This window comes from Delphinapterus leucas, chromosome 9, assembly GCF_059928025.1.
Source record: "Delphinapterus leucas isolate spDelLeu-1000000601 "Yukka" chromosome 9, BTC_Dleu_Yukka2, whole genome shotgun sequence".
Taxonomy (NCBI): Eukaryota; Metazoa; Chordata; class Mammalia; order Artiodactyla; family Monodontidae; genus Delphinapterus; species Delphinapterus leucas.
The window spans coordinates 15,479,993-15,507,723 of NC_143137.1; the positions used below are offsets into that span (position 1 = coordinate 15,479,993).

General features: G+C 43.3%; 1 protein-coding gene across 1 annotated transcript in view; it reads left to right on the forward strand.

Moving 5' to 3' along the window:
* CREB3L2 (cAMP responsive element binding protein 3 like 2) overlaps positions 1 to 27,731 on the forward strand; it is a 117,887-nt gene that overhangs the window by 61,049 nt on the left and 29,107 nt on the right. Inside the window, exons 2-4 of the mRNA XM_022580214.2 lie at positions 7,524 to 7,740; positions 23,391 to 23,566; positions 25,183 to 25,270. Of these exons, the coding sequence (XP_022435922.1) occupies positions 7,524 to 7,740; positions 23,391 to 23,566; positions 25,183 to 25,270 (481 nt within the window). The remainder of the gene's footprint in view (positions 1 to 7,523; positions 7,741 to 23,390; positions 23,567 to 25,182; positions 25,271 to 27,731) is intronic.

Genomic DNA, 27,731 nt, shown 5'->3' on the forward strand with positions numbered 1-27,731 from the left:
GCTTTAGAACCTTTTCTATGATCCCAGCAGTCATGCAACATACTTCAGATAACTCATGTTGCACCTCAGGACAGTCCTCTCTTTATAAGATGACCTTTAATCATATTCTGTCCACGCCTTGCCCAGCGCGGGCTTTGCTCACAGGAGCTGCTCACTCTGTTGAGTGAGTGAACCCCCGTGAAGAGCAGCACAAGAAAGACAGCTTCATATCTTTATACAACCAGTTGCTGGAGCTCAAGAATTACGAATCCTGGGCTTCCCTGGTGGCGCAGTGGTTGAGAGTCCGCCTGCCGATGCAGGGGACGTGGGTTCGTGACCCGGTCCGGGCAGATCCCACATGTCGCGGAGCGGCTGGGCCCGTGAGCCATGGCCGCTGAGCCTGCGTGTCCGCCGCAATGGGAGAGGCCACAACAGTGAGAGGCCCGCGTACTGCAAAAAAAAAAAAAAAAAAAATTACGAATCCTTGATTTTCCTTCCACTTTCCTCACCCCCACGACCCTGGTTCTTGGGGCAGTTGTTAGCAGAAGGAGGCAGCCCAGACTTGAAACCACTCTTTCCTTGCAAGCTCCCTTGACAGCTAGTTAAGGGCCTGCAAACACAAGTGTAAATGCTTCAGAGTCAGGGTAACTTCTTATAAAGTTAGTAATTTATGTAAGGTTAACAACTTCTCTTAATTTATCTGATTTGTAAGTTTGGATATGTGTTTTAAACATTGGGTAGCATTTATTTATAATTGTTGGGGAGGCCTGGGCTCTAATTTAGATTTGTTTACTGCTCGACTGGGATATTATACAATAATAATAGGTGGAAAGAGAAAATTGGTGAGTACATATGATCTGTGGTCTGTGCTGGGCTCAGAGCGGGGTAGGTAAAAGTGTTTACATCTGGGTCACAGAGTTTATAAGGCCTAATGACAAAAACTTTAAGTTGGCAATGAAAGGAACATCAAAGGAAAGTTAAAAAGAAATATGTCCAGTTAAGAAATACTTATTTGAAGAGCTGTAGTTTGTCAGGGAAGTGAAAGGTCAGTTCAAGCTGTGTCTGTCTAGGATGACTTTGTAAAAGAAATAGATTTATTTTGTTTTAGGTAGATTCCTGATAGAAGAGGAAAATGAAAGGATATTCTAGGAGGAATAGTGGGGGGAGCCAGTGTACAAGGAGAGAATGCCCACATTTTGTTTCAATTTTGATAGGCTTTTGTTTTTTAAAAAAGCTTTTTAAAAAATTGATTGCTTTGCCAGTGAAGCGTTAGGTGCATTACATGCATCATTTAATTTAATCATCGCAACAGGAAGCTGGTAGTATTATTATCCTCACTTTACAGTTGGAGCAAACTGGAGTTTGGAAAACTGAAGGGTCTTCTTCAGGTTTGCACAGCTAGGAGCCAGGATTCAAATCCAGTCGTCTGGCTCCAAAGCTGTATTGCTCCAGTGTCCAATATGGACACTGTTAGGGCTGGAATGAAAGTGTCATGTATTAGAATAAAGGGAGTGACTTCCCTGGTGGTCCAGTGGTTAAAACTTCACCTTATGAACTTTCATCAAATCTTTAACCGTGGTCATTTTTAAGTCTTTTGTCATTTACAGACAGTTGCGGATGTACTCTGATGCTTTGGAAATATGTTCCTATAAAAGGGTTTCATCTTCAAGGAATTCATGGAAAAGACTGACAAGTACAGGTTTCTGGTAACTGACTCTACTGCTGAACTGAATGAATAAGCATTTTCAGAACTCTAAGGGAAAACTGATGAACTCATAAAAGTGCTAACAAAAGATCAAGATAAAAAAATTAATTACGTGGGACTGAGTGAACTGATGAGGATGATTATAATTTTTGTGACTTTCTGTTTGAATTTAAAAAAAAAAGTCCCACAAGGACTCAGAGGCAAAAAATATACAAACCAATTTTTACTGCAAAGTAAAGGAGCTGTAACAGTGGAGGATTCCTGGACTGAACGTCAATATTATGACATAGTATGAGTGTGTTTCGTGTTTGATAATTGCAATCATTGTTGCTCCTGTTGTGGTCATCCATTTACAATGCTTGGTGTCAGTCTATTCATCTCTTGTAAAAATAAAATACAGTGTGTGTGTGTGGAAAAAAAAAAAAAAAAGACCCAGGAACTAGGAGAAGGAAAGGGTTTATGATGCTTCTCTTTTTTAAAAAAAAAATTTCTTTTGACTTATTAATTATAGAGAAAATTGAAAAAAAAAGTACAATAGGATCTTCACATTCTTAAGGAATATTAAACAATAAAAACAAATCATCAAAAAAAATGGTCCACATCAAAAAAAATCTTAAGAAAACAAAGAATAAAGGGGGACAAGACTTCACAGGACGGTTGGGGCCAGGTTGAAGGATGTGAAATGCCAGGTCTTCAGTAATGGAGAGACAGACCTTGAAAAGGGTTCATAAAGGAAGTTGCACGCATCTTCACCGAGGAGATGAGGAATATTCATGTCATGAGATAGAGGTTTAACCTCGACGGGAAGTTTCTTCCAACCGGAGAGTCTGTGATGTGGCTTTGAACCCTTTAGCAGAACCACGCTCAAAGGGCAAGAAAATATTTCTGTTCTCATTGCTGATGCCCCGTGGAAGTGATACCAGGAGCCTCTCCATCTAACACCCCCTGACACATTTCTACACTTCGAATGTGAGGACTGTGTGTTCATAATGGATGAGTGGATGGGCTGTCAGTGAGTCTGTCTTTTGTTTTTTAAAATCCAGTCTCTACTACATGTCAGCTTTAGAGGCTGACTTAAATGATGGAGCATTCCGTGGTAGAAAGTACATGGGCTTTGGAACTGGCTAGCCTTGGGATGGAATATTAATTCAGTTATGCATCTCCAACCTTAGGCAACGTACCTAACCACCCTGAACCCCAGTTTTCTCATCTATACATGGAGACATGCCTACCTTATAGCAAAACACTTAGCTCATTTTCTGAAAATCTAATATGTGAAGCACTAGGTCCATCAGATGAGCCTACCACCTGATCCTATCAACATCTTCATTAATGATCAGCATCAGCATCATGTTTTCATCCTGGTTAGAACTTCTCCAAGCCATTGGGTTGTAAAGCTCGGCTACTTCTTTCTTAGGAGAAATAATGTGGGGAAAGTTCGGTCAATTTGCAATAAGAGGATCTGTGTTCAAGGCGAAGCTCAAACAGTAGGTGACTGAGACCTTGGACAGTGGGTTTAAAGCCAACTTCCCAGGACTGATGTGAACATTGGTTGAGGGGAAAGCTGTGAAAGTATTATAAACCCATAAAGCTTGATGAAACTCTTAGGCAGAACGGTAAAATGCTATTATGCCATGTCTTTGAAAGAATTCAACTGACATTTCACAGCCCTTGAACTACTACACGAGTAGTCCTTTGCTAAAGTGTTTGTAGGCAGAAAGCCTCCCTCTTTGAGGCTCACTTTGCTTCTTTCTCTGGTCTTCGGCCTCCAAGACTATATGCCCCTCTCTCACTGGCATTAAAGATGGTCTGACTCTGGCCTGGTTCCTGCACAGGCAGTGGGAGCTTGACCTGTCTGCTGAGTCCCAGAGCCCATAGCTGCCAAGGAGACCCAGCTGGAGCTAATTTGCTGGGCTGAGTCACAGCGTCTGGTTGGGACAAGTTGGGCGTATCCTTTGGACCCCAAAGACACACAAGTGTCTCTCTGGGACCTTCTCAGTGCTCACCACTTTGCTGAGTTCCTCGGTGTGGGTGGTGGTTAAGCACAGTTGCTCCCTTCTTCTGAGGAGCTTCTTTTTCCAGAGGGAAGGTTGTCATAATGCACTTTTTTTTTTTTTTTTTTTTGTTGCGGTACGCGGGCCTCTCACTGTTCTGGCCTCTCCCGTTGCGGAGCACAGGCTCCGGACGCGCAGGCTCAGTGGCCATGGCTCACGGGCCCAGCCGCTCCGCGGCATGTGGGATCTTCCCGGATCGGGGCACGAACCCGTGTCCCCTGAATCGGCAGGCGTACTCTCAACCACTGTGTCACCAGGGAAGCCCCATAATGCACTTTTTAACAACCATGAGTTCTTCAGGACTCCCTGTCATTTAGGACTAAATTGTTTGGTGACATGATAATCACTACAAAATCCAAAGTAAGGGGAGGTCAGGGATGGTTAGCAGAGTTAGAGAAGGTTTATTATTGGTTATCCAGGGGATGTTCATGAAAACAGTCATTAGTGCTGCTCAGGAGGAAGAAAATGGTGTCAGCAGAGCAGCCCAGCATGGCCAACTTCCATGGGAAAGCACTGGCAATCAAAGAGAGCCTTGCCTCAGGATTCCAGAGGCTTAGATGGGCCAGCATAGCTGGCAAGGGCTGACACTGCAGCACAGGGACAGAATTGTGGCTTGGGAGTGCAGGGATTGTGAGTTCAAGTCTTGCTTTTGCATTTTACATTGTGTCATTTATTTCTCTTCTTGTTTCCTTAATTTGGGTCTTGAAAAGAATCCCATCAAACGCTTGCAGAATATTCACCCTCAGGTAACCAGTAAATTTGTCTTTGGGGAGCCGCTTAGGGAATCAGACCCTGGCTTCATGTTATCAGAGAGTCAGGAAACCTGCATCCTAGTCTTAGCCTTGAAGCTGTTCCACTCCTTGCCATGCAAAGTCCGGTCCATGGGCCAGCAGCATTACCTGGGAGCTGATCAGTAATGCAGAATCTCGGGCCCACCTAGATTTGTGAATCAGCATCTATGCCTTAAGATCCCCAGGTGATTCATATGCACATAAAAGTTTGAAAAGCACTGGTCTACATGATCAGCTCAAGGAAGGCAGGGTTTTTTCTGTCTTCTTCTTTATTACTTTACATCCACAGGACCTATCTAAAGTTTAGCCCATGATGGCTGCAAAATCCATGAATCTTTCTCTGACCTTGAGCATGTCCAAACTTCTAGGGACTTTGTAAGCTTCCAGTGACTTTGTAAACTTCCAGGGACTTAATTGTAAAGTGGTGTAGGGAGAGAGGTGGTGAGTGGAGATGCGGTCAACCTTCAATGGTTGAAAAACTGACATGAACATTAGAATCACAGGTGGTAGTCATGGTTTTTATATTGTTGTCTTTGACCTACTAAGTCAAAAGCTCTGACGATGGGTCATAGGATTGGTATGTTTTAAAATTTCCCTTTATGTTCAATAATGTTTATTACAATAGCATATATGAAAAAAATCTTTAAATGTCCCTCAAGAGGAAATGGATAAGTACAATGTAATACAATTCAGAAATTGAACTGAATGAAATAGAGCTACACATGTAAACATGAATAAGCCTAAAAAGTTTTTTGCAAGAAGAAATTTGCAGAGGAGGTGTGAAGTATGGTGCTGTTTACTTAAAGTTTAAAAAGTCCGTATGTTTGTAATAGAAACATACTTATGTAGTAAAAGTGTAAAGTCCTAGACGGGAAAAATAAACACCAAGTTCAGGGTAGTAGTTAACTCTGAGAGGAAAGAAGGGGATTGGATAGGAGCTTCATGTTTTATTTTTTAAAAAAGAAAGAAAGAGTAAAGAAAAAATGTTCCAGTAACAATGTGGAAAAATAATTTTTTAAAAAGGAATCAATACGTAATTATTTATGGTTCTATTTTCTCTAATTTTTCTGAATGCTTGAAATATTCCATTATAAAACAACTACAACAAAATTCTTCTGGTGATTGTGAAGCAGACAGTTGGCACCTGGGAATTCTTGCCTTAGATGCTTCTAAGGACCTTTCAGTTCTAAATATGTTTGTATACAGAGAACCCTCTCCCAACCACCCTGTCTTGTTCTCACAGATGACCCATGCCTATTAGGATGTGCCCAAGGCCTGTGGCTTCTCTGCCTTCTGTCCTGATGAGATGCAGCCATAGCTCGTGTTTGTGCTGTTGGTGAAACCCAGCAATCTAACTCTGCCTTAAGGACCTAGCCTGCAAGGCCTCCTCTCTGTTGTCTGCTTCTCTCCTTTACAAAAGCAGAAGTTCTGCCCTACAACTATCCTAATATTAGAGCTCTAACCTTAGGGTTACCACCTGCCCCCCGCTTCCCCAAGCTGCATTCATTTTCATAACACCTTCACTGACACTCCCGTTCAATGGTAGGACTTAGTTGCTCTGCAAATCCCAAGAGTTTTCATTGTCTACCCCAAGTATCACCATTTGCAATCAGTTCTCTTATTGCTGGACCTGCTTTCCTAACTTCCTTTCTATACCAGACGTGTCCCTAAAGTTTAATCGATAAGGATGACACCTGTTGGTCTGTGACTCAGGGAACATTAAGAAGGTAGAAGTGGCTCTAACAGCTGGTATCAAGTGAAATTTTAAATTAAATTATAATTATTTTTAATATACTCTACTGCAGTAGTTCTAAACCAAGGGTGATCTTCCCCTTACCCCCACCCCCACCCCCCTGGCCCTGGCCAAGGGACATTTGACAGTGGCTGGAGACATTTTTGGTTTTCACAACTAGGGGAGTGCTACTGGCATGTAGTGAGTAGAGGCCAGGAATGCTGCTAAACATCCTACAATGCACAGAACAACCCTGCCCCCCCATAACAAAGAATCACCCATCTAAAATGTCAGTAGTGCTGAGGTTGAGAAACCCAGCTCTACAGACCCTCATATCATGAACATCCCCCTATCAGTGAGGGAGAGTAGATGGGGCTACAGTCCTTTAATGTGGGACCATGGAACGAGGGATATAGGACTCCCTGTGAATATATGTATAGACCATTTCTGTATCATTGTCATGGCATGGCGGTGGGTAGGGAGGTGTTGCTGTTGGAGATGGAAGATGAGAAGAGATTAAGGAGATTAAGGAAAAACTAGAAAGGGACAAAGCCCAGGTACTTGGGAGAACAGAGGGAAGCTGCCTCTGATGCCTTTGAACTTGGCACTTGGCTATAAATAACACTTCCATGCTTCAAAAATACAAGGTAGCTTATTTTAAAATATTCCCAATGCAAAATGTGGTGGATAGTTCCAGTGATGGCCCCGAGTGAGTCATGCCATCCTGTTTACACTTGCCTGCGATGTGATTTTGCAGTTCCTCTGGTCAAGAGGTGGTGTCTATTTTCCCACCCCATGAGTCTGGGCTGGCGTTTTCACTTGCCTTGACCTGAAGAATGTGGAGGGAGTGATGATGTGTGACCTCTGAGGCCATGCAGCTTTGGTTTTCTCCCTTTGGGAACATCTCTACCATCCTATGAGGACTCCCAGCCTGCTAGAGCCTCTTTGAGAAAAAGGCCCAGGCGTCCAGTGTCCCAGCCCAGCCCCCTCCAGCCGTCCAGCTCATTGTGCCTTTGTCAGTGAACCCAGGTGAAATCAGCACACCCACCCAGCCAACCCACAGAGTGGTGAGGGATAGTAACTCTTGGCTGTTGTAAGCCACCACTCTTTGGGGTGGTTTGCTACACAGCAACAGATAACTGGACATTGTGTATAAGGGACTTCATCGGAAGCAGTGGATGATATTTTTGCTTTAGAACATGTGTGTAAATGTCAGATCATGGTTAAGAGAAACTGAGTCCTTCCTCCTTTGTTTCTTGTAGCACTTCTCGGAGCTGCTGGATGAGTTTTCCCAGAACGTCTTGGGCCAGCTCCTGAACGACCCTTTCCTCTCAGAGAAGAGTGTGTCGATGGAGGTAGAGCCGTCCCCAACGTCCCCGGCACCTCTCATTCAGGCTGAGCACAGCTACTCCCTGTGTGAGGAGCCTCGGGCCCAGTCACCGTTCGCCCACGTCACCGCCAGTGACAGCTTCAATGATGGTAAACCCAGAGCAGGGGAAGCAGCTGGGACCTCAGCACCTTTGGCTCTGACCTCCTTGAGGGTGTGGAGTGTGTGTTATCATTAGCGCCCCCTTCAGCCACATACCTGCTGTGTGTGGCCTTGTGCTTGGGCCATGGGGAAATGCAAAGAGGCACAGAATACCTCTCTCTACCTGAGACTGTGTGCTCTGGGAATTTGCTAGAGCTGAATGGTACTAATTGCTTTCTCTGACCCTGTGGATTGGGCAGCAAAGCATCCTTTTGCAAATCAAGTTGGCCTATCTGGTTGATAATTCCAGTACATCCATTGTTTCAGAGGTCATGCCATTTTTTTTTCTGAGAAATCATTTTTATGACCATTCTTTCCGTAAACACTTCTTGGGCATCCTCTTAACCTATTTTCAGCGTGTTTCATTGACCCCATGTATAGGAGATCTTGGCTAGCATCCCTACGACTTTTCTCATTGGTTACCCTTTCATGTCCATTATCAATGCCATTAGTATGGCATGTGTTAAAGGTTTAGTTTTCCTGACCTTAGAGATGTTCAGATGTTTTGACTATTAATCCATAGACCTTTAATTGGTATAGGCTGTATGTATACTTTTAAAATTTAATTTTCTATGTTTGTTTTCCTAGAAGTATAATCAGCTATTTTAGCATCTTGAGTTAAGTTTTGAAAACTATATTCTCTAATACTAGTTTGACATATGCTCTCTTCTCCCAGGAGGATGAAAAGCGTGGGAGATGGTCACTAACTTGATATCCTCTGGCTTGACCTGGATGTCCCCCTCCCTTCCTATACCACTGTACACATGGCAACATCTTGTGAAGTGGCTACCTACAGAACAAGCTCCCTCCTGCTTCTTTGGGTCAAAGGCAAATGCTTCCTATCAACTTCACAAATAGGCTATTAGCTTTGTGGAGGAATCCCTCCTCCAGTTGGGGTTCTTAGGTCTACTACTGGCCTCTAAAAGAACCAACTTTGGGATCAGTAAAACATCATATCTTGGGACAGAGAACGCTCTAGGTTTTTTCTTTCCCATCTCAGATCTATTCTTCCTTTGATTAGAGGTTTGCTGACCAGCAGCCCAGGAAATCTGGCCTTATATCCTCAGTGAAGGGAAGGCCCCAAATATGTGGGTGGATTCTTTCTTGATTGGACCCTCTAGAGCCTTAACTGTATTCTCAGATTTTTCCTGACAAGAGGTCAGATGCATGATGTTTTAATCCTTCCTCTCTGTGGTTTGTCCACTTTCTCTACCTCAAATCTGGAGAACAGGGTGAGGGGAAGACTCCTGGAAAGGAAGGGAAGAAGCAGAGCTAAAATAATTTGAGGTTTTGGAGCTGTTGTGAGGGTAAAATGAGATGATGTGTTTAAAGAACTTAGGACAGTGCCCACCACACAGCATTTCAATAAATCAGTGTTTTCCTCTTTCATCTTCTGTTGTTGTAGAGCTGTTATTGTTCTTCTTCCTGATCCCCTTCTTTTCCTCCTTCTCCTGCTTCTGTTTCTTCTGCTTCTCCTACTTTTTGTCTTTCTTCTCCCCTCCTCTGCACTCCATCTTCCTTCCCCCTCAATTTCTTATTAAATCACTTCCAGGAATGACCTCAGTTCAAATGCAGGAATATGGTCTCTGTTATGACTAAATACTCCTCATTATATCATTACACAGAGGGCCACTGTAAGGACTCAGCCTTCTTCTGGGTTTTAGCTTAGATAAATTCATGCAGTCCCTGCCTTAGTTGTTTTATTTTTAAAGTAGACTCTAGCACTAGATGAAAGGTTGGACTAAATTGACCTTTAAGATTTGTTTCCAATCCTGAGGTTCTGTATGGGTATGGTTTCTGTTTAATATTTGTATCTGCCTTTGCTCATGGTTTTCCCTGTATCCTCTTTACTGCTTTGCCTCTGTTATTCCTACAATTCCTTTGAGGTCTCTATTTCAAGCCCTACTTCCTTTGTGGAAGTCATTTCTGATACCTCTTGTATTAGTTATCTACTGCTGTGTAACAGATCTCCCCAAATTCGTGGCTTAAAGCAGTAGTAATCATTCATTACCTCTCATGATTTCTGTGGATCAGGAATTCAGGACAGGCTCACTTAGCTGCTTCTGTTTGTTGACTGAAAAAAAAATGTTGAGAATTATGTTTTTTTATTTGGCAGAATTTCTGAGGACTTAAGCCTGGGAAGCAGCTTCTCAGATAGCTCTGAGGGACTGCTCGGAAGAGGTGAGGGAGGAGCCAGGATATATAGGAGTTTTTGCATGTAGTCAGAACATCAAAAGATTACTGTTAATTAAAAAAAACCAGACATCTCAAGTTAGTGAATTTACCATTTTTTCTCTGTATAGGAAGATGCAAGTGTCTGGGCTCATTGAAATCATTCCTCTGATGTGCACCTTAACTATCTAAGACCAGTATCTTGTTCTTTCCCATCCTGAATCCCCTCAGGGTGCACAGCTGGGGACAGATGCAGTGGCTGAGGGCTTGATGGCTACAACATCCTTTGTTTGCTGATATGGCAGGTGGAATTCTTTGTCCACATGGTTCAGGATCTCTCATGAGGTTGAAATCGGATGTTGGCTGAGGCTTCAGTTATCTGAAGACTTTTCCAGGATTAGAAGATCTACTTCTAAGGTGGTTCCATTACATAGCTGGCAAGTTGATGCTGGTGAATCAGTTCCTCTCCATGGCGCTGCTTGAGTATCACCACAGCATGGGAGCTGGCTTCCCAAAGAGTGAGGGATACGTTGGTGGTGTAGTGGTGAGCATAGGCGCCTTCCAAAGAGTGAGAGAGCCAAGACACCAAGGCAGGAGCTAAAATACTTTTTCTGACCCAGCTGTGGAAGTTATTCTGTCAGTCACACAGGGGAGTCCTGATTCCTTGTGGCTGGGGACCATACAAGGATGGTAATGCCAGAAGAACAGGACCACTGGGGGGATGTCTTAGAAGCTGACCACCACACTTCTTCTCATAGTGATGTCTATAAACTGGCTTCTTCCATGTCTGAACTCCTTTATCACATGTTATCAGTGCCTTACAGTGTAGCCATTCATTCTCCTAGTGGTTCTTGAGTTATTAAGGGAGGAGGTATAGGAGACTGAATGAAGCATGTTCCCAGCCTTTGGTGATACATCAGGGGAGACACCTGCTCTGCGTGCCCCATCACTGTGCAGACACGCTGGGCTGCAGGTATTTGATCAGGTTACAGTTTCCTGGCTTCTAGCAGTTGTCTTGTGCAGGATCAAGCACAGTGCCAAGTAGAGGTAAGTATTTTACAGGTGCTTTGTGATTCATTTAAAAAATTTATTCCTTAGCTATTCACTGAGCACCTACTTTGTGCTTAATCTGCCACCGACTATCCTAAGCACTGGGGGATAAAGACTGAACACAGTTTATAAAGATCTCTGCTTCATGGAGTTTATATTCTAGGATGTGAGGGGGGAATAGGAAATAAGAAAAAGTAAAGAAGTAAACCATATATATGTATTCGATGGTGATCAGTGATATACAGAAAAATAAATCAGAAAAAAATAGGGAGATGTTGGAGGAGGGGGGAGTTTCTTAATCCATTCAAGTTGCCATAACAAAATACCACAGACTGGGTGGCTTATACACAACAGAAATATATTTCTCACAGTTCTGGAGGCTGGAAGTCTGAGATCAGGGTGTCAGCATGGGTGGGGGAGAACCTTCTCTGGTTGCAGACTTCTCATTGTGTTCTCACATGGTGGAAGGTGCTGGAGAGCTCTGTGGGGTCTCTTTTATAAGGGCACTAATTTCATTACAGAGGGCTTCACCCTCATGATCTAATCACCTCCCCAAGGCCCTACCTCCTATTACCATCACTTTGGGCATTAGAATTTCAACATATGAATTTGGGAGGACACAAACATTCGAACCATAGCAGTGGGGGAGTTGAGGTTTTAAATAGGATAGACAGGGAAGGCCTTTCTTTGAAGGTAGTATTTGAGCAAAGATCAGCAGATGAGGGAAAGAACTAGGTGCATGTCTAAGAGGCTTCTAGGCAGAGGAAACGGCAAGTGCAGAGGCCCTGCGTCAGGAGTGTGATAACAATATAGCAATACCTATATTGTATTTAGTTATCATCTGTGGAGCTAGTCAGCCATTCAGCAGCCTTGTTTCTAGACTATGCAGATTAGAGCTGGCCTAAACAATCTGGGCAACTTTCCCCTTCACTTCCGTGTTTGTTGAACACTTACTGTGTGTCAAGCACTGTCGTAGATACTTGTGAGACAACGATGGTAAAACTTACGCCCAGACTCTAGGGAAAATGCCTTGTACCCCCAATACTTGATCAGACCGAATATGAGCAGTGTCCCAAGAGGAAAAGAAACTAGACGTTCAGAGCGTGCGCCCAGTGAAGATCACAGGAAGAACTGCATGAACAAGGCAGGATTTCGTTTGGGCCCTAAAGCGTTGAGTAGAGTTGAAACAGCGGTGATGGTTGGAGGGAAGCACGTAGTGGGCAGAGGGCTAGGACATTGATTCTTCTAAACCAAGAGCCCGACTAAAATGATTGCAAATAAGCAGGTTTCCAAAAGTTGAGGGTCCCTTTCTCTTCCCGATAACACTATTTCTTTGCTTTTTAATGCTAATCAGTATAAATGCAGCATAAAGGAACTCATAGGTGCCACCTATACTGATAGCTTAGTGTGGGGAGAAATGATCAGTCAGCCTTTTCCAGGAAGCTTTCTTAATCATTAGACCAAGGCACACACCATTCAGTTCCCCCCATCTGGCCCCTCCTTCTGTTTAGAGGCGCTATACTGCTGTGCACAAAGAATGTGTCGCTTGCCGTATTGTATCAATAAACAAAAGATGTTGTGGCCATCGAGCCGTCAGCCAGACTGTGCACCCCGAGGGGATTCAGTATGGAAAAAAGCAGGATCCTGGCCCTAGATAGTTCTGGTGCATATCAAAGGGATGATTTCAATGAGCCCAGACTCTTGCATATTCCCACACAGAGAAAAATGCTAAATGCGTTTCCTTGAGGTGTCCGGTTTTCTTTAATAAATAGTAATCTTTTGATGTGCCGGCTACCTGGTTTTTGTTGCAAAAAGTCCTGTATATCCCGGCTCCTCCCTCACCTCTTCGGAGCAGTCCCTCAGAGTTATCGGAGAGGCTCTTTTCCAGGCTTAAGCCCTCAGAAAGTCTGCCGAATGAAACATAATTCTCAACTTTTAGGTTGTGCAACCTTTTAAGGCAACACTGCAATAGGCCATGCTGGTAATTTGCTGATAATAGGTAGGTACAGTGGGTCAGATATATTTTGCAGACAGTTTCTGATCCACAGTTCGTCTTTGTTAAGTACCGGTTTCTCTCCGAGTAAAAGCTTTCTATGCCAGCTTTTGTTTTTTTCTAGCCACACAGCATGCAGGATCTTAGTTCCCCAACCAGGGATCGAACCTGTGCCCGCTGCAGTGGAAGCACAGAGTCTTAACCACTGGACCGCCAGGGAAGTCCCAGCAAAAGTACTTTTATAAGTAGGGGATAATGAACGTGGATAGGAACCCTTTGGGATGTGTGAAATCAAAGGTAGGCAGTGTGCATGAATGGATGAGGAACTTGCCTGGGAAAGCTTTGTCGAGTTCCTGGCTTCAGTTGTTTTTCTGTGGATATACAAATGTTTGGGAACAGAATTATTTGATTCATTTGAACCCCAGTTTGCATCCGCCTTAAGGGAGTATTAATTCACAAAGTTCCCTCTGGAGTCAGTGCCCTCTTAAGCAGTTTGCCTTCCTGATCGAGGAGGATGATAGTCCTTCAGGCAACGCATAGATAGGCAACATTTAAAAATTGCCGTTTGCATTAAATTTAATCTTCTTCATCTTTTGCATTGTTTAAACAGCTTAAGCAAAACTAGGAATTCTTGTTTCTAGTAATGGATAGTATTTCATTATATCTCAGAAAGCCAATGATTCCAATCTTCTTGTCCAGTTTTACTGAGATTAAATGCCATTCTTCTGTAATTGCTTCCAAGCCTGAAACAAAGTGATAAGCTAAACAGCTCAAGCACAGACGCTCTCTCAGTTTATTGGATTTCTCTCTTTTTTTTCCTCACTCTTACTCCCTTTTCTCCTCTCTCTTTCTCTTTCCCACCATCATCCTTCTTTCCTTCCCTTCTTCCTTCCTTCCTTGTTCTTTCTTTGCTCACTCTTTCTTTTCCCTCTTCCTCCCTCCTTGAACCCCAGGCCAACTATATTGGGCAAATGTAGGTGTTCTTATCCTGTTAGTGTATCATGTTCTTCAGATGGACTGTAGACCCCTAAAATTATATGCAAAATTTTGGACTGTCAACATTTGTCAGTTTTCCTGCTGAGAACATTTATAATTTTTTTAGATCCTCAAAAGAGTCTGTGACCAAAAGAAGGTTGAGAAACACTAGTCTAAGATTACACAGGAGTCATCTGTCTTCAGGGCTGAATTTGACTGTAGACTTCTCTGAAACACTTGAGTTAAAGGACTTCACATCGTTTGGCAACCACAGGAGCCAGCCCTAGGAATGTGGGCTCGACCTTCAGAACCACCAGAAAGACATCCTACATTCAGGCACCTCACCACCTGGAGGGTATCTTCATGAGTTACTCTATTTTGGTCATGTTCCTTTGTAATTAAATTGGGAGGCTAGGTATTCATTTGCTTTGTTAGTTAATTTCAGTCTTCTTCCTAAAGAAGAAACTTAGCAGTGCTGGATGAAGACTGTTCAGAGAGAACTAGACATGGCCCCTATCCTCCGAGATGATATAAGAACCAAGTTGGAAATATGTAGGATATCAACAGACTCAGCATAAAATATACTAATACAGAAGTGATCTACTGGCACCATGCACAAGTCAAGGTAACTTTATTTTGGGTGGAATAAAGGACTATAACTGTGGCTCTTCCAGGTCTAGAGAGGGTGGGACCAGCACATAAATAATAATCGTCTTCCTTCAGGTTAGCCTGGTTAGACTTCTAGAGTGAGTAGGGGAAGTGATGGCTGGGTACATTGGCTTAGTGTGGATATCCTAAGTTTAAGGAGCTGTTTTCATAGGTGGGAATGAAAACAATAATCTGTGAGCTAACCATGAACAGATGCTGCTGGTATGAGGTAGCCTGAGGGAAGGCGGAGACTCAGCATTTGATGGGAAACAAGGCCTTAGGAAAGTGGGATGGTGTTTTTTTTGGAGTCTAGAAGAAGAAAATGGTGTCTCGTGGCTGATGATGCCAGAGCAGGGAAGGTGTGCATGGATATAGCACTGCAGGGAGAAACGGAAAGGCATGTACCATCCGTGGCAAAGAAAAAATGGATTTTGAAAGGATTAGATGAAACCCAGAGCAGGATTAGCATACCATCGGGTTTGCTGAATAAAGGGTAGAGATGAGTCATGGGTGACTTAGGTTTCCTGTTTGCAGTGGGAAGACCTCTTGATGTTGAAATATTCCAAGGCCGTGGGACCTGGGAAAGAAAGTCACAGAGAGATGATAAATAGCTGTATCTTCATCACATTTGATTAGAGCTATGGGTCTGAGCTGACAAGAGCATGGGTCTGAGCTGTCTTAGAGGGGTAGATTCTAGGGTAAAAAAAAGGCAGATGTGTCTGTCATCTCCCTACAGAGAGTAGCTGGGTCCCCTGACACGGATGCGCTACAGAAAGAACCTGATGTGCTTGGGATAGACAAGCAGAGGAGCAGCCTTCCTTTCCGAGTCTGAAGCCTGGGCTAGTGGTGAATGCTTTTTTGCTATTCATCATCCTTTTGAGATTACCTTTTATTTTCTTTTTCTAACAGGTTAAGAAAATAATGATGCTTTCCCCCCTTTTAGAAGTGAAATCATGACTTCTTCGTTTGCCTGGCCATTGCAATGCTAGAATGGTATAAGAAAGCAATATGTACAGCTATCTAGCGTTAAACTTACTCTATTCATGGGTAAGAGTCATTAATTTTCATGAAGGAAAAGAAATGTACACACAAGGGTTTTTTGCGTGTATATACTAAGTAAATCTTTTGAAATTGGTCATTTGCTCTACAGATATTTATTCAATGAATACTTTAAACACAGTATCCTATGGGAAGACTTGAGATGCCAAATGCAGAACACGGATGGAGTATAGCGATTCATCTCTGGAATCAATTTGCCTGAATTGGAATCTGGGCTCTGCCACTTACTAATGGTGTGATCCTGGGCAAGTGGCTCAACTCTTGTGTTTCTTTCCTGATCTTTTTTTTTTTTTTTTTTTTTTTTTTTGCGGTACATGGGCCTCTCACCGTTGTGGCCTGTCCCGTTGCGGAGCACAGGCTCCGGACGCGCAGGCTCAGCGGCCATGGCTCACGGGCCTAGCAGCTCCGCGGCATGTGGGATCTTCCCGGACCGGGGCACGCACCCATGTCCCCTGCATCGGCAGGCAGACTCTCAACCACTGCGCCACCAGGGAAGCCCTTTCCTGATCTTTAAAATGGGAATAATAGTAATAATACTTAACCTTGTGCTGTTGTTGGGGGGAGTAAATGAGTTAGTATGTACTAAACATTTATAACAGCGCCTGGCAATTAGTAAACACTAAATACATATTAGCTCTTGTTATTATTGCCCTATGTAAATTACCACATAATTAAATACATAGTTTATCAATTGGCCACAATATGAACACCAGAGTAAGGGAAAGAGGTTCTGTAAGCACAAGCACAGAAGGCATGGAGTGAGGGAGGTGTACGAGAGAAATCGCATCCATCACAGAAACCTGTGTAAATACATGAAGACATTTAGAACGGTGCCTGGCACACAGTGAGCTCTCAGAACATTTTAGCTCTTATTTGCCGGTGTTAAACTGGAATTCTTAACCTCAGGAACATTGGATTAGGAGTCCATATAAACGAAGGTGAGAAGTATAGAAAGAACCAATATTGTCCTTTTGTAGTGGCTAATTATGGGCTCAAAATAACGTTAATTGAAGAATGCTCACTTTTGGCTAGAGATCTGTTTCATCATTGATCTCTTGCAAAGCAGTATGCTAGAGGGGCCAGGAGCAGGGCTGTGGGTCTGGTTTGCCTGGGTGTGGATCCCAGGTTGGCCGTATACCAGCTGGGTAACGTAGGGTGAGGGAGTTAACCTCTTAGTGTCCTTGTCTATAAAATGAGGGTAATCATAGTACATGCCTTCCAGGGTCACTCTTAGGATTAAATTAATTAATATATATCTAAAGCACTTGGAATAATGCTTAGTACATAGTAAACACTCACAGTTCAGTGTTTGCTATTTTTACTATTTTCAACACTTCTTCATGCCACTCACCACTGGAGGTGATTTCAGGGTCCAGGCGCTCAGGGAGGGGACTCTGGGCGGGCAGGCGCCTACCTTCTGTCTGAACATGCAGTGGGCTACAGCTTAATATGATTCTGACATATTCAACTGCATTCCTGCCCCTCTCCCAGCCTCCAGAACCCAGCCTTAGCATTTTTCTTTACGAGTTGTTTACATCAAAAATCGGCCAAGATTTGCCAGCTCCTTTTAAATTTTTCAAAGGGCAAACACAGTTATCAAATGCTGAAGGATTTAGATGAGGCATACTTCTTTAATTTACAAAAATTTCCTTTTTACTTTAGACATATTATATAAATAGCTAATGGGTACATATATGTGTATATCATGTAAGTGGCATTCGTCCTATGTGATTTCTCTTTTTAAAAGTACACAGACACACCATATATAAATATATATGAGTGTATGTGTATATATATATAAAACACACACACATATATAAGACATATTTATAAAGATACTACCTACTCCCAATTTAGAGTTTAATCTCTTTTTTCCCCTTCCCAGGAATCAGTATCTATTCAGTGCCATTATTTACGCAGCACATATGGAAATGATTGAGGACCTGCATTTTGGTGTTGCCTCTATGTTGGTTTTGGTTTGTGGGGTTTTTAGCCGCTATCTTGGTAATCTCAGCATCTAGCCCCATTTCTCATAGCTGCTCCATTTCATCCTTGGATATGAAGGATTCATCGCCATGAGACAGTGGCTTGTTTTTATTTTCTTGCTGACAGCTAAGTGGTGATGCCGAGGAAATTTGCCAGTCGAGTTTGACCTTTGATAGGGAGCTGTTTATTTTATTTCATTTTTTATAAAGTTATTTTATTTATTTACTTTTGGCTGTGTTGGGTCTTTGTTGCTGTGCACGGGCTTTCTCTAGTTGCGGCGAGCCGGGGCTACTCTTTGTTGCAGTGCGCGGGCTTCTCGTTGCAGTGGCCTCTCCTGCTGTGGAGCACGGGCTCTATGTGCGCGGGCTTCAGTAGTTGTGACACGCGGGCTCAGCAGTTGTGGCTTGCGGGCTCTAGAGCGCAGGCTCAGTAGCTGTGGCGCATGGGCCTAGTTGTTCCATGGCATGTGGGATCCTCCCGGACCAGGGCTCCAACCCGTGTTCCCTGCGTTGGCAGGTGGACTCTTAACCACTGCGCCACCAGGGAAGCCCAGGGAGCTGTTTAAATAAAATCAGATGATACGCTGGTTGTGCTTCTTACTCCCCACAGTGCACTACTGACCTTATTGGGTGATGTTTTCCTTCCGAAATGAAACTTAAAAGGCATATAGATACAATTTACAAAAAAAAAAAATTTCACTCACTATCTGAGCTTCAAGTATTAGAAATTGGACATAGAGTGTATACTGAATCTTGTTTTTGCAGTTTTATCAATAACTCAACCATCTAAGTTCTAGGCCATGGTGCTCTGCTGATCTTTTGCCAATGAAATAAAACTACAAAAATAAGGTCACATAGAAAAATTGTAATACATATTCTGCTGGTTCCCTTTCCCTTTATCCTTTGTTAACCCCCTACCTCACAGGTTACATTTGTCATTTTGTTTTCTCCAATTTGATCCACTGAGGGACAGAGTATAAGTCAATACCTAGTAGTTCAGAATGAAAGCTTTTTTCTCTAATTTCAACCGCCACTGGAATGTTCTCACCGAACTTCTTACTGGCTAACTTTCTCCAACTGAAATCATTTATTTTATTATATAATTGGTAGATCGAGTCAGTCAATCTACAAATATTTATTGATATGGTTCACAGTTGTTGGTTTAGAGGAATTATTATGGGAACAAGGTGTAACTATTTGTTGCCATAGGTTCTGATGTAATGGATTTAATTTCTTGTATATACATGCAGCTGTATTGTATCAGCCAGCTGTATTCCTGCATAACAAATCACCACTAAACTCATTAGCTTTGACAACAATCATTTGTTATTAGAGTTCACATGTCTGTGCCTTGGCTGGAGGTTGGCTGATTTAGGCATGGAGGGTCGGGGGCAGCTGGGTGATTTTGCTGATTTCAGCTAGATTCACTCACACGTCTAAGGCTGAGAGTTAGCTGATCTTGGCCAGGCTTATCTGGGAGCAACTCTGATTTATGTGTCTGTCCTCCTTCTGGGATCAGTAGATTGTCCTGGCACATCCTTCTCATAAGTGTGATGGCAAAGGTACAAGTGTGTAAGTTCAGTTGTACAAGTGCATTTCAAGACTTTACTTGGGTTGCAAAGCTAACATCCTCTTGGCCAAAGCCAGTCATGTGGCCAATCCCAGGGTAGGGATTAGTCCCCAGTGGGAGGGCACTGCAAAATTACATGGCAAAGGACAGGGATAGAGGGACAAATGAAGAACTGGAGCCAGTTATGCAATTTATAACATATATTAAGGTACTCATTGACTCTTCTTAAGTCAAGGGACTCTAAATGGGCCACTTGACCCACTAAGGCTTCTATGTAATAATTACCATCATAAAATATGAAGCAGAGCAGGCAGAAGCAGGCCATGTCCATGTGTGATCATCCAGGGACAATATATTCCCAGTATAGGAAATTTAGAAATAGTATGAAACTAGAGAAAAAAAAAAGTCACTCATGTTCTGAATTATTCTCCAGAGATATTTTTACTATTTTGACATATTTCCTTTCAGTCTTTTTTTCCTATCAGTTTCTTCATTAATAGTATATAAATTTATATTCAGGTTTTTTCCTTAATATTCTATCGTAACTCTTTGCCTTGTTATTAAAAAGTGTTTAAACATGTAACATTACTGGCTGCATAATATGTCCATTGTATGGATGTACCCTAATTCATTCACTTTGCCCTTCCTTTTTACTCTTTTGGTTACTTTCAGTGTTTTGTGATTATAAATAATGCTGCAGTGAGCATATCTGTGCACACATCTTTTTTAAAAAAATATTTATTTATTTTATTTTATTTTTGGCCGCATTGGGTCTTAGTTGCGGCACATAGGCTCTTTGTTGTGGCACAGGGCTTCTCTCTAGTTCTGGCACGCAGGCTCCAGGGCACGTGGGCTCTGTAGTTGTGGTGCGCAGGTTCCTGAGTGCATGGGCTCTGTAGTTTGTGGCACACAGGCTCTCTAGTCGAGGCATGCAAGCTAAATAGTTGTGGCGCGCTGGCTTGGTTGCCTCGCGGCACGTGGGATCTTATTTCCCTGACCAGGGATCGAACCCACATCCCCTGCATTGTAAGGCAGATTCTTTACCACTGGACCACCAGGGAAGTCCCTGTGCACACATCTTTATCTACATGTTTAGTTGTTTCTTTAATGGATCGGGAGATCTGGGTTCTGCCACATATTTGCTGTGTGATTTAGACCTGCATGTTAGTTTCCTCATCTATAAAAACACATATCTGAGGTTGATGGCCTTAAACTTCTTTCTAATTCAAAAAACATCTTTCAAGGTAGAGTAATAAATTGCTGTACTGAAATGGAAGCATGAAGGCAGCACCAGTGGTTTGTCTCCAAAAGGCTCAGGGGAGGAGAGGCAGCTTCCTTGGGCTTTTCTCTTGGAAGAGTTCAGGGGAAGTTTTGTTTCATAGTTCACATATCATTATTTGTCCGTCAGTCTCCATCTCTGATACAGCAAAGATTATATAAAAAATTTTAAAATAAGGGTGTAGGACACTGAGCATTAAGAATATAAACTATCTTGGGCTTCCCTGGTGGCGCAGTGGTTGAGAGTCCGCCTGCCGATGCAGGGGACATGGGTTCGTGCCCCGGTCCGGGAAGATCCCACATGCCGCGGAGCGGCTGGGCCCGTGAGCCATGGCCGCTGAGCCTGCGCGTCCGGAGCCTGTGCTCCGCAACGGGAGAGGCCACAGCAGTGAGAGGCCTGCGTACCGCAAAAAAACAAAACAAAACAAACAAACAAACAAAAAACCAAAAAAAAAAAAAGAATATAGACTATCTTGACCTATTTTATGAATGTGTGTGCTTTGAGAATGGCTTAGCCAGATTGGAAGAACTAATTTCATTACCTGTCTCTATTTTGCTTGTAATTTTGTATTTGCTTTTTGTATTTAGTTTTACCTATTGTGCCTTGTGAATTATGTTTCATCACAGTAATTGTAACCACACAGCCATGGGATCTGGCCTTATCTCACCATTCCCTGGTAATTGCATGTGACCTTTTCCTCAGGGATGCCTCCTTAACTGTTAATTTTAATATATACTGAGACTATATTTCATCTTACTGTCTCTCTTCCAGTCTCTGCTAGAGGTAAATATTGCTCAGTGTGGACAGGCTGTAAGTGTTGACAAGGCAGAGGGATGAACACATCATTGCTGAGTGGAGAAAATGTGATCTGTGCTCTCTCTGTCTCTCCAGCCCCTCCCCACATCTGTCCTAAGCGTGTCTTCCTTACAGGTGGCAGAGACCTCACGCCTAAGCTCATTCTGGGAGTGGTGTTAGGTACTTCGTTTGGTTCCTCATCCAGTTGCTTCCCCAAGCTGAGCTAGGGGACCCATCTGCCCAGCAGGGTTCTGCATCAAGCACAGTATGGTCTCCATCCTCTGGCTGCTTTCAAAAGGACCTTTGTTACCTGCCCCTCCTGCTCGGCCAGGATGTGGCGCACACCCCGAGAATGATGGAAATCCTCCATCACCCCATAGCACTCAGCAGCTCCATAGAACCAGCTCTAAAAGCAAACACCTTCAACCAACCTAAGTCTTGCCCGTCTTTATTTGACCTCAGGAAATAAATTGGGGCTGGAATAATTAATTGAGTCAATTAGAAATTGGATTTGGGGGAAAATTATTTTCCATGATGCATGTGAATCTAACCTTTCCCTGTGTTTGAAGGAAGTTGCTTATGAAATACAACCTTCCCTGGTGGCGCAGTGGTTGAGAGTCCGCCTGCCGATGCAGGGGACACGGGTTCGTGCCCCGTCCGGGAATATCCCACATACCGCGGAGCGGCTGGGCCCGTGAGCCATGGCCGCTGAGCCTGCGCGTCCGGAGCCTGTGCTCCGCAGCTGGAGAGGCCACAACAGTGAGAGGCCCGCGTACCGCAAAAAAAAAAAAAAAAAAAAAAAGAAACACAACCTTAACAATTGCGAACTTTAGTTTTTAGCTTCCGTGCCCACTCTTCCACTGCCCTCTTGACAGTTCTGAATGATGTTCATGTACCTTTTCATAAGAAAAGTTGAGCCCAATTCTTGAGTGTAAAATAATTCATAATGTGAATGACTTTGCTCCCCTGGACAGTAATAGTTCATGAAGCACCTGGTGTGTGTGTGTGTGTGTTTAAACGTTTTCATAAAGCAAGGGAGCATATCTTTGCTTTATTTTAGTCTCGCTTTAGTAAAACTGGTAACAGGTGAGGAGTGCTGACTTTGGGAATCTCTGACTTGTTTTCTCTCGTTCTACACCTGTTTGCAGCCTTCTTGCTGTTGTTCCCTTTCCTGCCCTCCTCCCTCCTTTCCCAGGGCTATGCTGAGGTACCTGCTCTGATGTAACTTGGTAAGAAATGCAGGGTACCATGCAGGCTCCCAGGAGAATGTCATTGAGTGATGGAAGTGCTTCTGTCTGTTCGGTACTGTTGCTTTGTTGTGATCCCCAGGCCTGTGATTGTCACGAAAGCCAGAGGCAAGCCAAGACCAGACTTGACAAGATGCCGCCCTTTCCTCTGGATGAACATTTCATCCATCTCAGCAAGGGGCAGATGTCTGTTACAAACTCTGAAGTTTCTTAGAGGGCTAAGTAAAATTCTGGAAGTCTAGGTCAGGTGTAAGGCATAAGCGGCGTTGTAGAGAAGCAGACGAGGACCAATGACGGGGAGTGAGAAGAAAAAGAAGAAAACAAATAACCATCCATTGGGGAGAAGGACAGAGACCTGTCTCCAGTCCTGTCTCCTGAGACCCTGGTTGTCAACCATTCGCTTCTTTCCTTCTTATTTTAAAATGCATTTCTTTCTTTCTTTCTTTCCTTTCTATATATTAATTGGTTTGAAAACCAAAAAGTATAAAACACTACACACTGAAATTCTCTCTCCTGTCCTATTCCCCAACCACCTAGTCTCCTTCCTGCTCTGCCCGGAGAGCCTAGTTTCTTTCTTTTATATGTATCCTTCCAGAGTTGCTTTAGGCATCCTTACACTCAAGTGAATGCAAGTATAGATTCTCACTTTGCCATTCATTTCTTCACCCATTTATCTCCTCTCTCACATCCTCATTTTATTTCCTTTTATTCTACCCACAATAATTCTTTGTTGGAGCTTCTTTTTGAGGAGAAAGGTCAGTGCCATTTGTTTTACTTATACCTGATGCCCTGAACAGATTCACATGTGTGCTTATCTTTTTCCCACAGATGAAGTGGAGAGTGAGAAATGGTACCTGTCTACAGACTTTCCATCAACAACCATCAAGACAGAGCCAATCACGGACGAGCCGCCCTCAGGACTAGTTCCGTCTGTCACTCTGACCATCACTGCCATCTCTACCCCTTTTGAAAAGGAGGAACCCCCTCTGGAAATGAACGCTGGGGTATACTCATTTTTCCTCCATATAAACAGATTAGATCAAAAGATACGGATCCTCATTCTCCAATAAGGCACTTAATCTTTTTGGAGCTACTGGTTGTATATGTTTAAAGATATATAACTATATATGTATGTATGTATGTAAAAATGTATTTATGTATATATCTAGGATATGTTGATTTGGTGTCAGCGTTGCTTACATCACTTCCTTTAAAGGCATTTCCAGAAAAATTGGTAGCAAGTCTCATTTCATTTTTTCTATGATTGCTATTACAAAATTTTAAAAATACATAGATATCCATGGGGAAAAAAGATTCTCCCTGGAACTGATTTTTAAGCCGGTGGAAAGGGAGTGGTTATGATGATGACGCGATCCATGGCTTTCTGTGCCGTGGCAATAGGGAATGCTAGTTCCTGTGTAGTGCTCAGTTACCCTGACTTAATTCAGGGATCTCCCACCTACCAATTCCTAATGTATTCCCCGTGGAAAACGTAAGAAATCTGGAATTTCTTCCTTGCTCAGTTCCACACCTACGGCAAGTAGGATTTAGTTTTACTCCACCTTCTCTTTGGGTATTTCAGTGTCTGGTGATGGACCAGAGTCATACTTGTACATCTTCTTCCAGATATTGGAATCCAGTCCTAACTTTCCTTAAGTTCAAAGTCACAGGTTATAAACAATGACTCTGCTGACGATCTTTAAGTCAGATCTCCTCTGAGCGAGGTATAGTGGTCCACCTGTTCAGGAAAAGGTAGCACAGCAGTGGTGGGGCCACTAAGGCTTTGCTGAGTACTCACTCCTGTGCTCTTACCTTCCATCCGTGTGGAAGATGAGGGATTGTGGACAGAGCACCTCTGCACTGCCCTCTAGAATTCCCTTCTCAATAGCTGCCTGAGTCTGTTAATCAGACTAGGCTTCTGGAGTCTGTATTAGTCTCCTTGCTCCATGAGATTTTAGTTCAGTTCATGTTCATGCATGTCACTGAGAAAGGGCAGGGTCATGGCCTTGCTCCCCATGCACGGGCCAGATACCTTTCCTCCTTCCTGTACTCAGTGTTTCATGGTTAGTTGCTGTCAGTTGTCAGGAACCTGGAGAGAATGGATGCAGCTGGGTTCACACAGTTCCTACCGCAGGACACACTGCTGGAGGCCATGACCCTTAAAAATGTACCAGACTATTTTGTGATAAAAGGCCTTTATGGTCCATAAAAACAATAGAAAGAAAGCACTGATAAGTGAGCCCTAGATTTTTTTTTTTTTTGGCTGTGCCATGAGGCTTGTGGGATCTCAGCTCCCCAACCAGGGATTGAACCCAGGCCACAGCAGTGAAAGTGCTGAGTCCTAACCACTGGACCACCAGGGAACTCCCTAGCCCTGGGTTCTTAATTTTAGAATTCTGAGGGTTCCATCACCTGTATTGCCAGGTTTGGCAATGAGGGAAAGGTTAAGGACTAAAACACCTCCCTGTCCAAGAAGCAGCCTGCACTCAGCTGGGTCTCGCCAGCCCCAGAGAAGCAGGGCTGCCCTGGGAGGAAGACACAGATGACAAATAACTCCCTGGGGTGTTTCTTCAGGTTTGTTATTGGTTTTTAAAAACTGTGTTTGAAATTCTTCCTTTAGGTTGATTCCTCGTGCCAGACAGTTATTCCTAAGATTAAGCTGGAGCCTCATGAAGTGGATCAGTTCCTAAACTTCTCTCCTAAGGAAGGTCTGTCCACTCTCTCCTTTGGGTTAACAGATGTGGGTGCACCGTCTAAAGAGATGGGGAATGTGCGAGACAGTGCTGGGCTTGATTGTACCAAAGGCAGAACTTGCTTTATGAAATAGCTCCGTTCTCGATTGTAAATACAAACTTTGAAAGCTAAGTTTTTCCAGCTAAATCTTTAACTTTTACTCCTAGGCAGGGTGACTTTTCAGCATGTTCGTAGACTGCTGTGACTTGGGTGCTGACAAGGGGACAAGGGAACCGCTGCCCTCAAGCCATCGTGTGGATAAAACCCAGCTCCCTGTCCTGGAGTGATGATCAGTAGAGGCAAATAGGCACATATCCACAAAGGCACCTGGCCTACTTACAACAAACAATTCTAGTTTAAACCCTTTGTGAAGTGAATTCACGGTTTATCTGTCTGACCAATTCAATGTTTTAAAATGTTGATTTCAGATGACAGTTGTTGCAAGGAGCCTCCTTTGTTCCTGCATCCTATTGGGCTTCTTGCCATCCTTTTAGAGTTAAGTAGTGTCACACTTGGGGTTATCACACTTTCACTTTCTTCTTTCTCTGTGTCAGTCTTTTTCTTGTCCTGTGTGAAGCCCATAGTCAGGAATCCTGAACGTAGACCCCTAAGTCTCACGGAGTCTAGGAAGCTCTCTTGGCATTTTTTTATTCTTTTCTTTCTTTCTTTTTTTTTTTCTTTTGGCTGCGTTGGGTCTTCGTTGCTGCGCGCAGGCTTCAGGAGTTGCAGCGAGCGGGGGCTACTCTTCGTTGCGGTGCGCGGGCTTCTCGTTGCGGTGGCTTCTCTTGCTGGGGAGCACGGGCTCTAGGCGCGCGGGCTTCAGTAGTTGTGGCACTTGGGCTCAGTAGTTGTGGCGCACAGGCTTAATTGCTCCGTGGCATGTGGGATCTTCCCGGGCCAGGGCTTGAACCCGTGTCCCCAGCATTGGCAGGTGGATTCTTAACCACTGTGCCACCAGGGAAGTCCCTCTCAGCCTTTTTAATTGAGTTACTTTGCACAGATCCTGCTCTTAATTCTGTGCCTTCAGACACGCCATCCCCTCCCTTTTTATTTATACTTTTGGCAAAAGGCTATAAGGGTAGCTCATTGGTGTGGTCGACAAATAGGAAATTAGTATATGCACTTGTCATGGGAAGGGTATCCGTGCTATGGTGTAGATGTAATGAGCAGATGTTACATAGTGGCAGTGCTCAGGGAAACAAACTCTACCTTCATTCCACCAGAAACATACTCAGGACTTGATCTGTGACAACTTAATCAAGGTTGGCATTTACCCTTTATCATCAGTAAAGAAAGGATTCTGTTTTTAAAATTAGAAATACTGACTAAAATCCATATTGAGACAGTATTTCTTTTCACTGAGTGATACACGTTTTAGTGCCTTTCAGCTTTATATACTGCTCCAAAGTAATTCCTTTCATTTTTGTGACACCAGTTACAACTATCACATGCATGTTGCTTTTTAAATCTGTGTTGCAATATGCTTCAGAAAATGTCACAGCTGTACCAGTGAACCCCCTAGTGGCTTTGGAATCTGGGATCACTGGAGGAGAAACATTTCAAGGGTAAAGTAAATGGCCGTCCTTCCTCATTATCCTAGATGTACAGAGAGGAGGAAATTAAATATCCTTGAATGCAACAGGGCTTCTAGGCAAAGTAGCCAGTTGTCCCCAGCCCTGTCAGTAAGTAATCCAAGAGCAACATTTCAAGTGATATTTAGAAATCTGATACCGAGGCACCTGTGGCCAGGGCAGTAGCTCTTAATAATTAAGTAAGAGGAGATTCGAGTTTGCTTCACTTTTCCTGCCATGCCATTTTCATTTTTTGTGGAGCATCTTCTGCTTGGAAAAAGGAGAAAGGTATTAGAATAATTAGGGCTGTGCCTAGTGAAAGGGACAAGTGAGCTCTGGTATTCTTGGTTAGTTCTCCAGACTAACCGCACGGCAGACAGCGGGAGCCCCTGTTAGGTTTGGCCACTCCTGGGTTTTGTTTTGTTTTGGTTTTGGTTTGCTTGTTTGTTTGTTTACCATGGTTAAAAGATAAGCATTGTTAAAAGATAAACTCTAAAAAATTAAAAATTTTAAGAACTTATTTGAGCAAAAATTAATTACATTCTGTAGCACCAAACCAGTTACAAGTTTCCACCGACAGGAGCTGGGGGGGAGACTTTTATAAAGAAAAGGTGGAAGCAAAGTAAGGAAATTATTATTTTTTTTAATTAAATTTTTTATTTTATTTTTGGCTGCGTTGGGTCTTTGTTGCTGCACGCAAGCTTTTCTCTAGTTACGGCAAGCGGGGGCTACTCTTCATTGCTGCGCAGGCTTCTCTCTGTGGTGGGTTCTCTTGTTGTGGAGCATGGGTTCTAGGCGCACAGGTTTCAGTAGTTGTGGCACACGGGCTCAGTAGTTGTGGCTCACGGGCTGTAGAGCGCAGGCT